General features: G+C 53.0%; 1 protein-coding gene across 18 annotated transcripts in view; it reads right to left on the reverse strand.

Annotated features, from left to right (window-relative positions):
- The window catches only part of MAPT (microtubule associated protein tau), a 40,292-nt gene that overhangs the window by 15,715 nt on the left and 10,603 nt on the right, over nucleotides 1-13,974 (reverse strand). For 11 of the 18 annotated variants that reach the window (XR_015774654.1, XM_088067972.1, XM_088067976.1 and 8 more), the window contains exons 2-6: nucleotides 7,758-7,846; nucleotides 6,396-6,482; nucleotides 5,267-5,353; nucleotides 3,689-3,754; nucleotides 588-1,448 (exon numbers count right to left, since the gene is read on the reverse strand). Coding sequence is in view for 17 of the 18 variants with exons in the window: in XM_088067972.1 (XP_087924098.1) it covers nucleotides 588-1,448; nucleotides 3,689-3,754; nucleotides 5,267-5,353; nucleotides 6,396-6,482; nucleotides 7,758-7,803 (1,147 nt within the window). In the remaining variant the exon portion in view is untranslated. The remainder of the gene's footprint in view (nucleotides 1-587; nucleotides 1,449-3,688; nucleotides 3,755-5,266; nucleotides 5,354-6,395; nucleotides 6,483-7,757; nucleotides 7,847-13,974) is intronic. The other 7 variants (XM_088067980.1, XM_088067979.1, XM_088067978.1 and 4 more) reach the window with 4 other exon arrangements.

Consider the following 13,974-nt stretch of genomic DNA (forward strand, 5'->3'; position numbering starts at 1 on the left):
CAGCAGGATGCTTTGGAAGAGCCATGGACATGCCTGGCAGTGGGAAAAGGTCCCGCTGGCTGCAGACCGTGCCTCCAGCAGCAGTCAGCAGCAGACATTTAAGGGGAAAGTACAAGAAACGGGATCAGCGTGGGGGCTTTTCCACGGCTAGACCTGCCACCCTTGCCTCTTTCCTCCTCCCTCCTCTTTAGGAAAGCCAATTCCAAGAGTTATTGGATCAGACATGCAAACCAGATGGCACGTGTCCTGCCGGAACAAGCTGCACACGCCAGGCCAGAGCCACGTCCATCCATCCGCTCCTCCTCTTCTCTGGGAAGGTGCCGGGTGGGAGTTAAGGCGCCCACCCAACAGATCCAAGGAAATCAAAGCAAAAACAGGTGAAAAAAAGCATGATTAGGGACACGCCAGCACCATGCAAGGGACGCAGAACCGCAGCGCAAGGGTGTGGCAATCCAATCCAGGATTAAATAAAGAGGGAGGGGCAGGGAGGGAGCAGCAGCGCTGCAGATCAGTCACAGCACACGTCCAGGCCATTTCCAAGCAGCGGGAGTCGAGGTGGCAGCAAGCTGCAGTGCTGGATCACACACCTTTGAGCAGAGGGACACGGCTGGCCTTGTCTGCAGCCAGGCCACCGGGCTTCCTCCTGGGCGTCCTGCGGCCCCCTGCATCTGCCAGAGGAGCTGCTTTGTCCTTCACATCATCTGCTGCCTCAGCTGGCAGTTTGGCTGTTTCTAGCACGGGCCCAGAACCTTCTCCGTCCTTGGGCTCAGCCTGGTTTTGGGAGACACTTTCAGAAGGCTCCGACAGGGAGACATCTGGGCCTCCTTCTCCCCCCAGCAGCTGTGGCTTCTCCTCCTGGTCCTCTCCTGCTTTACGTGACCCAGCTTCAGCCAGAACTGCCCCTCCTGGGACGTCTCTGAGGACACCTTTGGACTTGTCTTCTCCATCACACTCTTCACGAGCGTCCTTGGCAACTGCTGGACACGAGCCCTCCTCAGGTCCCAGGGAAACACGCTGATCCGCAGGGGAAGGCAAACCCTGCTCCGCAGTTTCATCAATATCCCGGTCCTCATCTCTCTCCTGTCCACCAGAACCTTCTTTTAACGTGGCTGTGGCACACGGAGGAGAGGGTTCCTCTTCACGGTCGCCTGTGCCACCTGCTGCTGCCACACCCTCGGTGCACACACCTCGGCCCAGCTCTGGCTCCACAGCGCTGCCTCCCTCATCCCACAGCTCGCTGCTGCCTCCAGACGCTCCAGAGCCTTGGTACATGTCCAGGGGGATCGGGATGGTGACCTCGATTCTGGTGGGAGCTGCTGCCGGAGCCTTCGTTCCATGGGACAGAGGCTGAAGCCCCAGTCCCTGCTCTGGGGGCTGGCTGGAACCTTCTCCTGCCTCTCCCACCTGCTCCTGAGGGCCAGGCTGGAGCTTTGGAGAGCTCAGCTCGCCTGGAGTTGAAGACGTGGGGTGTGAAGCATGGGCAAGAAATTAGCACAGGCATGTCAAACATCACGTCATGGGAGAGACTCAGGGTTTCCACTGGCAACGGAGAGACAAAAGCAAGTCCCATCCCACCCCACTGAACAGCCAACTCACTCCTGCAGTGGCTTTTGGCTTTAGAGAAACTCCGATCCCCACAGGAATCAGGAACAGTGACACAACACAGATTCCTGCCTGGACCTGGCTCAGAGGTGGCTGCCTTCACCCTGCACTCCATGAGCTGCTTTAGCTGTAGAGGTTTCCAGAAGCCAAGAACATTCCCTGACACCACCATCAGTTTGCTGGTCAGTGCCCACCTCTTCTTGCCTCAAGAGCCCTGTGCTCCCTCCTGTCCTCACAGGACCCTGCTGGCCCTCCCTGCCCCAGATGTTGAGGCACATCTGTCTCCAGAGCTCAAACCACCTCTGCTCTGCTCCTTGGAGAGCCGTGCCACAGCAGGGAAAGGACTCTGGGGAGGAACGTGGCTGGAGCCACAGGAATTTGGGACCTTGCACCCACTGAGGCTCCTCGGAGCTGCTCTGCCATCATTTGGGCTGAGTGACATCCACAGAACCTGAGGCCACAGAGACAAAGATAATGTCTGTCACCCTTTTCCTTTTCAGTGTGTGTTTAACTGTCGTGTCACTGTTCTGTGCAGGACACAGACCTTTACAATTCCAGCAACTGCTGCATGAAGCCAGATCTTCTAAATGAGCTGGAGATTTTCTGATGGAAATCCCTTCAGCTGAAGATGCCCTGAGCAACGGAGAATTCACCTGGACACGGGAACATGGCTTTAGAGGCAACCAGCCCAGTGAGAATGTGCCTCTATGAACTGGTTCAGCTTCAAGGGCTCTTTGGTGTCTTTGAGCACTGGTCAGGTGAAGAGCCCAGACCAGAGCCCTGAGATCACAGCTGTGGCTTGGCCAGATTAACAAACAAGAAAAGATGAAGTCAAGACCGACTGGGTCTTTCATCAGTGTCCTCCCCACTTTCAAAGAATATCACAGTTAAGTGAAACAACCGCACAAAGACCTCATGTGTGACAGCTGAAAGATCCCAGGACAAGGCAGAAAGGGCTTAGTAAAACTCTGATGAGAATCAGCACTAAAACCAGGGCAGAGAGAAGAAAGAGCTTCAACCGCCTCCACTAACAATCCTGATTTCTTTTAGTAATAAAATAGTGCCACTATTTCATATATAGAAGAGCTGACAGTCCAAAAAACCACTGGCCAGACAAGCAAAGGTTTTATTCTAACTGCAGGGAGCAGAGTGCACAGAATTGTGCTCATCTGTGTGTGGAAAGCAACAACAACCTGAATTGTGCCCTGAGCTGAGAAGGCAAAACCTATTTACTTCTGTAAAAGACATGGATGTCTAAATGCACTAATGGAGCCATGATGAGGAAAGACAATGCTGAGCTGAAGAGATCTGTTCTGTTTACTGCACAGGAAACTGCTGCACAAAATGGCTTTTCACTGTGATTTTAAACACTAAATGGGTGCTGTGGTGGTCAGTGCAGGCAGGACATCACGGGGAGCCTCAACTCCTAAGTCTGCCCCATGGAATTCAACCAGCACTGGGGGCCTTGGGAAAACAAATTTTCCATCAAGTCTGCACGGAGCAGAGTCAAGAGAAGCTTTCCAGGTAGCCAAATGGTCCCTGGATAATTTTCAGCCCGTCTAAGCAGACACATAATTAATGCTGTGAGAACATTCTCTGCCCACTGTGTCTGGCTTTGTCACTCACATTCCCCAAGACTGGGATGAGGAGAAAAATCCCTCAGTGTTGAAGTCAGGGTATGAATGAGTAGGTTTGAGTCCTGGTTTACATTAGAAAGACACAGTAATTAAACAGTTTTGCCAGTTTTATGTGTGACATGGGCCTGCACTGCCTCTGTTCAGTCTGGGCAGCTCCTCTGGCTCATCCCAGCTCTGCCCATCAGCTTTCCCAGCCTGGAGAACGCCCTGGTTTTGCAGCTGGACAAACAAGCACCGTGACTTTGGCCATCTGAGGGTGAAATCTGGTGCATGAGAAGCTGCAGCTCCCTGAAATGAGTATGTTGGAACATTCCAGGTGTGTACAGCCCTCCTCTGCCAGGAATGGGGAGAACTGCACAACTGCTGGGCAGAGCAGAGCATTTCCTCACAGAACAAAATTCCCAAGCCATCACCAGCCACAACTGGTCCCAGTGAGAGGATTCACCCACCTTGAGTGGCATCTCCTGCGGCGTGGTCCTCCAGGCTGGGAGTGGCTCCTACGCCCGCCTCTTCAGCTGCTCCCAGGACAGAGGAAGAAGGGGAAAAACATGATCAAAATAAGAGTTAAGTTTAAGCACGTGTCTGGAGAATGATTTTACCTCCCTGCTGAGGCTGCCCAGCAGAATGGGCAGGATCTCTGCTGTGCCACGAGCAGGGCAGAGTCAGAAAGGAAATTTCCCCACAGCGGTGATGGATCTGGGTAGATCTGTTCAGCCTGGGCTGTACAGACCAGAGGAGTGCTTCACCAACTTCCACATCCTAAATGGCAGGTTAGTACAAGCTCTTCCAGGCAGAAAACAGGCTGTTAAGGAGCAAGGAAACTTGTGGATTTATATCCCTTTTACCCCCACCTGGCCTTTACATGGCCAGCAGCACTCCCACGAATGTCTCTTACCTGAGTTCACCTTCTTGGTGTCTGTGACCAACCTGTGAACCCTGCCAAGGCTGTGTGAGACCAGTAATTCCACGCCTGACACAAATCTAGAGCAATCCTGAACCTCAGAGAAGCATGGTGTTCCTCACAGTGGTGATGGCTTGTCTCCATCAGCATTTTTTCACTTTACTCTGTGACTACTTTCAAACTAGCTTAAACAATTACACTTATATGCCACAGTTCTCCAGTCAAACTAGGACTTCTTCTGTTTTCCCCATTTTTTTCCAAGCAATCAGGACACACTGGCTCCCTGGGACAGTCAGATCTTGCACCAGAGCCTCTGTGTTTCAGCCCAGGGCTCCACCAGCAGCTCTGGGAGTGGATGCAGCACAGAAATTTCACTGCTGTGAGCTTGTTTCAGTGTTTGGCACTGGCAGAATCCCTCTCCTACCCGCTGCTTTGCTCAGGTCCTGCCTGATGCTTCCAGGGAAAGCCACTGGCTATGGCACAGGGGACTCGTCCCTGTGTTTCACACACAGACCTGCCCTCCCCAATCCTGCTCTCTCACGCAGCACTGCCACAGTCACTCCCTGCTCTGCCTCTGAAAGGCCCCAGCCTTCCCTGGAGAAGCAGGCCCAGGTGCAGTGATTGCCCACAGGGCATTCAGGCTGGATTAGTCACTTCACTTCCTCTGCAATATCCTTAAAAGCACTGCTGCAGTGGCCTGGTTCTCACCTGCCACTCCAAAGACAGCCCAGGGCTGGGCAGAGCCCCAGGGCTGGGCAGAGCCCCAGGGCTGGGCAGAGCCCCAGGGCTGGGCAGAGCCCCGGTGCTGCAGGACAGGCAGGACTGGCACAGGAACCACCCGGATCTGCAGGTGGGAGCCTGGAGGTGGCAGCCAAAGCCACCACAGACACCAGACAGAAGGATTGTCAGATGTGGAGCAGAGAGAGAAGAAAAGGCTGCGAGCTTCCCCCAGGATGGGGAAGGCAAGAGGACAACTCCAAGTGAGGAATTATTTGGAGAAGAAGGAAGCAGCGTGGGGAGCAGTGTCCCTGGGAGAGGTTTTGTGCTGTTGTCTCACAGCACCGACCAGTCCAGCTCTCTGCTCTGTCTGCAGCAAGAGATGAAGCTGCACCTTGGTCTCCCTCACCTGTGGTTCCTTCTGGGATCTCCCCGTGCTGCTCCACACCACCCTGATCCTCGTGGTCTCCTTCCTCCACTAAAGGTGCTGTGGCATCTGAAAAACAACACAGCTTTCACACAGCTGCTGAGAGGCAAAGCCCTCTGGAGGCCAGGATGTGCCAGAAGAACTTTCTGCTCAGAGAAGCGCTCGGCTCCCTCTCTCGAGCCAGTGGAGCTGGTGGAGGGAACAACTCAGCATGACAGGCAAGGCCAGAACCACAGGGACACCAGGAGCTGCCCCCTGCCACACAATGTGCCACAACAAACTCCCTACACTTCTGAAGGCTTTGCCTCCTTGTCCAAAAATCCACCACTAAAAGAAGCCCCCAGTGCCACGGGCACAGCAATCCTGCACGGAGACACGGCTGGTCTGGAGCAGGACAGAACACCCCAGTGTGGCTGCATCCTGCTCTGGGACAGAGACACCCAGCTCCACCTGCCAGAGGGGTGTCTGCTCATCCTGACCGTCCCCATCCAGCTGGGAAGCAGGATAACATCCCCTCCTGCACCAGATGGGTTTTTATGTCCTGATTTCTCGAGGCACTTTCCTGACAAGCACTCACCCCAGGGACAGGGCTGGGATTGCTCAGCATCTCTGCCCACCCTGCCTTCCTTTCAGAACAATTCTGCAACTAAAGCCTCTGCCTCAAGTCTCCAAAGGCAGATACTTGGGATTAAAGCAGCCAGAGGAATGCAGAAAGTGAAGGTAATTCCAATAGTGAACAAGTCTCCAGAGCACTCTGGAATTAGAGCCTTTCTACCCACAAGGCATTCAGGACTTGGGGAGCGCAGTGACACAAACCCACGTCACACAACACAGGACTGCACTGCCAGGACCTGGCAGTGCCCCTGGGAAGTCAGTGGGAAGCAGAGCACAAGCAGCTTCCTGAGGAGCACTGAACAATTCACCTTCCTTGCTTTCCAGCCCCTCTGCACCTTTAGAGCTCATCATCTCCTTCTGCAGCATAGCAAACACCACAGGTGATGAGGATAAGAGGTTTCTCCTCCTGAGAAAGCCCACCAGGAGGAGTCTGTGGCGAGGTCTGCCATGACCCCATCCATCACGGTTCCAAAGCAGAAAGTCAAAGAGCTCCCACCTTCCGCAGTTGGGGTGCTCTTAGCGTCAGATGTTTCAGAAACAGGCTCATCCGATCCATCATCGACTGGTATCTGAAGGGGATAGCCTGGAAAACATTCAAATACTTACAACAAGTGCTTGGCTATGAACTGGGGCCTGGGGGTTACCAACTCTGATTGCCCAGATCCACAGCAGCAAGAAGCTGCAGCTGGAGAGTAAAAACCACCTGAACTAAAAGCAAGCAAAGCGTGAAAATGCCAACCAAAAGCACCAGTGTCACCACCAAAAGGAACAAACGGAAACCCATCAGCAAAAGAAAAGCCCAGTGAACTGGACAGGCAGAAACAGCAAAGCATGGCACAAGCAGGCAAGGAGATCTCAGCAATGTGAGGAGGAAAGATGTGCAGCTTCTGAGCCACTGTTGTCCTCTCCCTCCCAGAGCAGGCTGAGCACTCCCAGGACTGCAAACCAGCCCGTGTTCGTAACGGGGCTGGTGCAGGACAACGTTCTGTGCCAAGAAACGGTGGCAAAAGTCTTCTGGAAGAGCAGGGCAAGAGGCACAAGTCTCCTCTCAGCAAGGGTGCAGGGAAATCAAATAATGAGAGCTGGAAAAACGGATTTGGAAAAGAAGAAGTGAAATCCCTGGGAACCTGTGCTGTGTGAAACAAGCGGAGAGGAGCTCAGCGCGATGCGCCACAGAGCCCAGGATGAATGGATGCTGTGGATTCTCTCCAGGACAGAGGCCATCCATTTATCTGGTGTGAGAGGTGTCCAAAGCACCTCAAGAAAAGGAAATTAAGATGATGTTTATATGGAGATAGCCGGGAGAGTGTCCCAGCAGGTTTGCTGGTGCTGCGCGGGTTTCCAAGCTCAATTGTGGAGCACGGTGGAATGAGAAAGGAAAAGCTTCTGGAGAAATGCAGGTCTGAAATATGGCGAGGAAGACTCTAGCATGGCCCCCACTCCCAGAGCTGTCTGTTCAGCTGTCCCCAGGTCCCTGTGCAGGTGAGGAAAGCAGGCAGCAAGCAGCACCCTTGAGCTGTGACCCCAGATGAGAACAGTGCTGTGTTTTCATAGCAAACCGAGGAGCACAAACACACACCAAGCTGCAGCACTGGGATCACCCCTAGTCTGGACACCAGGGGTTATTCTGCTCTAAATGTGCTGGGCTGTGAGATCCATGAGCAGCATTTTCCTACGACTGTGAATGCTGGAGCACCCTGTGGGCTCCCCGTGGTGCAGCCAGCTGACCCACAGTGCCTTCCACACGCTCGGAATGCTGTCCCCAAGCACCCCTGGCACCACCACGCTCTTCTCCCCCTCCCTGCTCGGCTCAGCAGTGGGCCAGGCAGGTCCTTCACCACCTCCTGGACGTGCTCACCTGATGAGAAGTGTTTTTCCTGGCCAGGTGCGTGATCCTCCATCATGGTGGTGTCCTGAGGCTGCTCTGCCACCTCTCAGCAAAGGTACCTGAAAAGGAGAGTGAGAACTAACAGCCATTAGGCAAAACCTGACACAGCAGGAGCAAAGGGAAGGTCTGGTCATTCCTGCACAAGCAAAAGCATGTGCCGGTCACTGCATCCCTCACAACAAACACAGAGGCAACTCCTGCCAGCTGCATTCAAATTCCATGGGTGTTGGAGATGTCCCGAGCAAAACGCCCACCCTAGTGCAGCCAGGCCACTGCCCTGACACAGTTCTGCCCCAGGAGATCCCTGTGAGCAGCAGGCTGTGCTGGCTGACTGCTGGTGCACGCTCCCAAGCCTGCAGTTCCCAGTTTAACCAGTCTCCCAAGAGATGTACTTGCTGGTGGGGTGTGATGCTGCTGTGGGAAGGGATCCTTCCATCCCTGTGGATACACCCAGCAGGGATACACAGCTACCACAGGACACTCATCATCTCAAAACCCATCCAAAAGTCACATATGGGGGAAACCAGGGCTATCCACAGGTGGATTTCAGACTCTTAGAGGGTCTCACTCAGCTGTGGCTGTGAGGGGTCAGCACAACCCCTGCTTTAACCCCAAACCCTTCCTGCCCCAGCATGGCACAGAGCAAAGCAAACAGGTCAGGGTGCTGGGGTGGAAGCAGAAAGGTGCCAAATCTCACAGTCATTCTTCTAAAAGAATTGTTTTTCTAAACAGCATCGATCTGCAGAAGGAAATGAAGTCTCCAACGAGCATTGCCTGCCCCAGGGCACAGGGCCCTGCTCTCTGTGCTGGATGGACAGACAGTGCTCTTAGCTGGCTTCCCAAGAGCTGATATCATTACAGCCCCTGGCAGCATTAATAACCAGCTCTCAGTGTGACCACTGTGACCCCCAGGGACGGATCCAGCAGCAGAGCTCAGGTTACAGCAGCAAGGAGGAAACTTGTGGTTTTGTGTGCTGGCAATAAATGAACTGGATGTATGGAACCACACGAGAGAAACTCCAGGGCCAGTAACCAGATCCCTCACCCAGCTTTTTTTAAGCCTCGGCAAAATGACTCTGCAATTTAATTACTGCCTTAGACAGCTACAAAGCCACTTGACAGGACTCAAATCTCATCATATTCGAGATTCAAATTCTCAAAGATGGACTGAAAATTCTGAAAGAAGTCCATAATGACAATCCTCTTTGTTTTTCTTTTGGATTGGGGGAAGGGGAAATCCCTCTTAGGTAAAAACATAACATCAAGGGAAAAAAAACATTCTAAAATATTCTTAAAAGTGTAAAAGCAGCCCCGCCTTGAAGCAATGGTTCAGTGATGCATAATTAGAGCAGAGAAAGCTGCACAGAGATAAAACTTGAACAGCACCCTCTGCATGGCAGATAAAGCACAAACCCTCCAAAGAACCTTATCCATCCCCAGCAGAACTATTCTCCTTAACCAGAGACTATCTGAAAGGCAACAGCCCAGCCCATAACTAACAGCTCCCCCAAAACTCGTGTTTTCCAGACCTGAAGCGGGAGGAGAGGCCTCGGAGGAGCCACCTGGAGCACCCAGGCACCCGGGAGGCAAAGGCAAAGGTTTTGTTGCCAGGAGCAGGAGGAAGAGCCCAGCAGCAGCGCTGGTGTTTGCAGCCCCAGCATCACCCAGCTGCCCAAAGCCTGTCCTGCGCAGTGTGCTGCAGCAATTCCTGCCCAGCCACCCGGGATGGCCCTGGAGTGGCACAGCAGCACAGCAGCCACCAGGGAAAGCTGGTGACCCCACACAGAGCCCCCAGAACCCTGCACCTGCCAGGGAAAGCTGGTGATCCCACACAGAGCCCCCAGCACCCTGCACCTGCCAGGGAAAGCTGGTGATCCCACACAGAGCCCCCAGAACCCTGCAGCCACCAGGGAAAGCTGGTGATCCCACACAGAGCCCCCAGCACCCTGCAGCCACCAGGGAAAGCTGGTGACCCCACACAGAGCCCCCAGCACCCTCTGCCTGCCCGGATCCAGAGCCCAACCTGCGCCAGGCAGCCCAAACTCTCAAGCCTTGGGCAAAAGGTTCCTGTGCGGTGAGAGGCAGATAAAGCCAAGGCACAGCCAAGGTGGAGACAGCGTTCCCCGGGGGTGGAGGGGACAGGGCAGACCCCAGAGCCCCCCAAAGCCTGGAGCAGCCCCCCGGGGACCATCCCGGCACATCCCCTGCACAGCTCCGGGATCACAAGGCTGGCACCAGGGGCTCCATTTACACACCCCAAGCCCAAAATAAACCCGGTGCTGGCAGCGCTGCCTGCGGGAGGCTGCGGGGGCTGCACACGCCTGGCAAATACAGAAAAAGGAACATTTCGGCTGCAGGAGAGCACAACGCCCTGGGAGGTGCTGCCTGGGTTTGCACACTCTGGGACGCACCAAGAGAGCTGCTCCACCCTTCACACCAGCCACAAAATACCCAAACTACCCACAAAATACCCAAAATATCCACAAAACACCCAAACTATCCACAAAACACCCAAAATACCCACAAAACACCCAAACTACCCACAAAATACCCAAACTACCCACAAAACACCCAAACTACCCACAAAATACCCAAACTACCCACAAAATACCCACAAAACATCCAAAATACCCACAAAACACCCAAACTAGCCACAAAATACCCAAACTAGCCACAAAATACCCAAACTACCCACAAAATACCCACAAAACACCCAAAATACCCACAAAATACCCAAACTACCCACAAAATACCCAAAATATCCACAAAATACCCAAAGTATCCACAAAATACCCAAAGTATCCACAAAATACCCAAAATACCCACAAAACACCCAAAATACCCACAAAGCACCCAGGCCATCACCCAGGTAAGTCCCAGGCGTGGCCAAGCAGAGCCTCTTGGCTTGTCCTGTGCTCAGCATCTTCCTTCTCGTTATTTAATCACAAAGGGCACAAAACTCTCCTTGTTAGAAATGAAAATCCAACAAACACGAGCAAAGTGTTACCTCTGAAAGGTGATCAAACACAAACAGGGCTTTAAAAAAAGCATCATTCCATCTGAATTACATAATTAAAACAGAGTGACAGCACCGTGAAACAACATCAGCCTGAAAGGCTGTTCATAATTCATAAGCAACTTCCTTTTCATCTCCTTTGTGTGCTTCTCCAAGTACTGTTTTTCCCAGAAGCCGGCAGAGGAAGGAATGTGGACGATGATCTCATTAATTGCAGGCACTAATATGCAGCAAGATGAGAAATTACACGGAATTTCAGGATATCTAGTCAAGAGGACAGAAAACTTCTTTTAGGTTCAAAGGCAGATAAATTGCTCCTTTTGGAGCAATAGCACAGAGCTGCAAAAGAAACTGTCTCAAAAATGCATGTTTTTTGCTTTTCAGCATTTTTCCATATTTATTATAGTTTAGGTAATTCCTCAGAGGTCTGAAACTTTTTCCCCTTTCTCCAGGGGCTGGACGCTTTCCCAAGAGACACGAGACGGGTTTGGATTCACAGCAGAGCAGCTTTTGGGACACAGGAGTCTCCTCACACCCATTTTCTTTTCCTGTCACTCCAGTGCCCAAAGTCCCTCTCAGACCAACAGAGCCCCCAGAAATCAAACCTGGTCACAGCAAGAGCCCTGTGAGCCACGGCCAGGGGACACCACGGGGGTCTCCAGAGCAGGCTCGTGGCCACAGAAAAGCCAAGGAACTCTTGCACGCTGCTAAGTTCCACGGGGCTGCTGAGAATTAAACTAACAGAATTTGCCATCCCAAATCAGCTTAGGCCCAGTTCAGCAGCTGCCTCGGAGCAGGGTAGCAATTAGAGACCAGATTATCCAGCACAAAACCCTGGCCCACGGCCTGAGCTGCGGGAGAGGGGGAATGGGTTTGTCTGCACGTCTCCTCTCTGCCCAAATGAAACAACTGTGACCTGCTCCACCTCCACCTCACATTTCCATTTCCACCCGCAGCATCTCCTGTCCATCCTCCTATGGATGATCTCCCTTCCTTGATCTTTCACCCCTTCTTGCTTTCCTTCTCACTTTCAGCCCGGTTTATCTGCCCAAGCCAAGCCCACCCTTCCCACCCCAGCTTTTCCCGGGAGCTCTGGGAGGGCGTTTAGGGGTGGCCACGGCCCAGGGAGGTGCTGGCACTCCAGATCACCCAGCTCATTCCATAATATGATGCAAAAATCAGCCTGTCCCTAAGTCCAGTAACTTTAGCTAGATTAGAGCTCTGATCAGAAGGGCTCACGTGGCAGCAGCAAAGGAAGCAACAGCAGTTTTAAAGGCTGCCCTGTGTGTTGAGCAGGCTCTTTGTGGGAGAGGGGAGAGAAGCCTCTTTGGCAGGGATTTACCAGGCTGCCTTCAGATTTCTCCCCAACCCCCTGCCACAGCATCCTGCAGGCAATGCATTTCACTGAGCCCCAAGATGGTCGATGGGGGGATAAATTCTTCCTCCCCAAAATCCTGCTTGCTTGGGAAGCCTTTAAGCAGTTGAAGACGTAGAGCGGATCAAAGAGAAGGCAGATCTTATTTACCAGCTAATTCTCTTTGACTCTTCCCATCCCAGGCTGAGCCCAACCTGCTGCAGATCAGAGCATCTCCCCCTGCTGCTGCTGCAGGTTTCAAGGCGGGCTCGACAGCTCTCAGGCTCGTAGCAGTCATTATTTAGTGAACAGAAAATGCTGGAAGGCTGATGTTCCCTCAGCACTGCCTTTCCAAGGCTGGGCTCATGCCCAGATGTGGCTGCAACAGCAGGCACAGGCAGGACAGTGTCACACACTGCTCCCCCAGCCTGCTCACTGCCACCAACAGGGATGGGGAGAGGGAAAAGAGGGAACAAAGTTCCCAAAAAATGCCCCTGGAGCGTTAATGGACTGGGACAATCGATGGCACAACAGCTGTACCTCGGCTGGCAAACGACACCATGAGGAGGCAGAAATTGCTTTTCTGAGAGATTGCATTGCCTGAAGAAAGAAAAGCAGGAATCCATCCCCACTAACTGCTGCCTGCCACGCTCCTGCCACGCTCCCCGGTGTGGATCATGTGGAATTCCAAGGGATGTGCTCGGGATGAGCAGCAGAGGACAGCCCTGCAGGGCTCACCTGCTCTGGGCACAGCTGCCACCCAACAAACACTGGACACTTCGTGTGTCTACGGCTACCACGATTCTCTTCATTAATGTGAGGCCAGAAACAAGCTGACAGAACTTATTTCATGCTCCAGTGGGACCAATCCAGCTCCCAGGGCAGGGCCAGGCTGGTGGACACAGGATCAGCCAGTATTTCCCTGGGTATCTCCCCCAGCACAGCCCGTCTGGAGGGCCCTGAGCGCGGGTACAGCCGTCCTGAGCTCCTCCAGGCTCTCCCTGGGCAAAGGAAGGTGATGCTGCTGTGGCTCAAATGATGCTGACACCGAGATGAGATCAATGTGCAACCAGAAGCCTCACGAGAAGAAAACTTCCCTTGACCTGTAAAAGGACTTGGAGATTTGGGTGCTTGGCGTGGCCTTCTGCCTTAACCAAGTCAGCAATGTCTGTGTGCAGCATCACAGGAGGGGCCCAAAATTCACAGTGAAAAATACTTCAACTTCAGAACAGCAATTGTGGAAAGATCAAGAGAACAAAGCCCTCAAAAACTGGGCAGAGCAAGGCTCAGATCACAGTGCTTGGTCCTTCCTTCCCTGCCCTAACACCCCCAGGAGCTGGTTCCAGGCACCAAAACAACACAAACTGAGCCCCCCACAAGCAGAAATTGCAGGTGACAGTAGCACTGTGGGTCACCTCACGCTGATTTAGGAGCAGCAACATGACAGAGGGGAAAGTGTGGGAGGCCAGCACCAGCCAGCTGCACCTGAGCCCCTCCAAGTTTTGCCTCAGGCTTGGAAAAAGCCCTGTCAAGACACAAGGTATGTGTTTATTGCTTACTTTGATCTCAGCTGCTCCTCTTTCTTTGATTTCTCAGTGCTGACAACGTTTGCTGCACCCTGACAGAAGTTCTGTGAATATTCAATGCTGCCACAGTAATGAAGATATTAAATATGAAAGATTCTTCATGCCACAGCTCCGGTCTAGGGAGCAATCCCAGTCACAGCAGATGTGGCAGAAGAGCCTCGTGGCCACTAATGCTGCTGGAGATTTTCTCAGGGCGAGGAAAACATTCTTCACGGATTGGGCCATCCTTTC

This window comes from Pseudopodoces humilis, chromosome 29 (genome assembly GCF_049639895.1).
Source record: "Pseudopodoces humilis isolate 2021_Gansu_Grassland_sample_001 chromosome 29, ASM4963989v1, whole genome shotgun sequence".
In the NCBI taxonomy this organism is placed as follows: Eukaryota; Metazoa; Chordata; class Aves; order Passeriformes; family Paridae; genus Pseudopodoces; species Pseudopodoces humilis.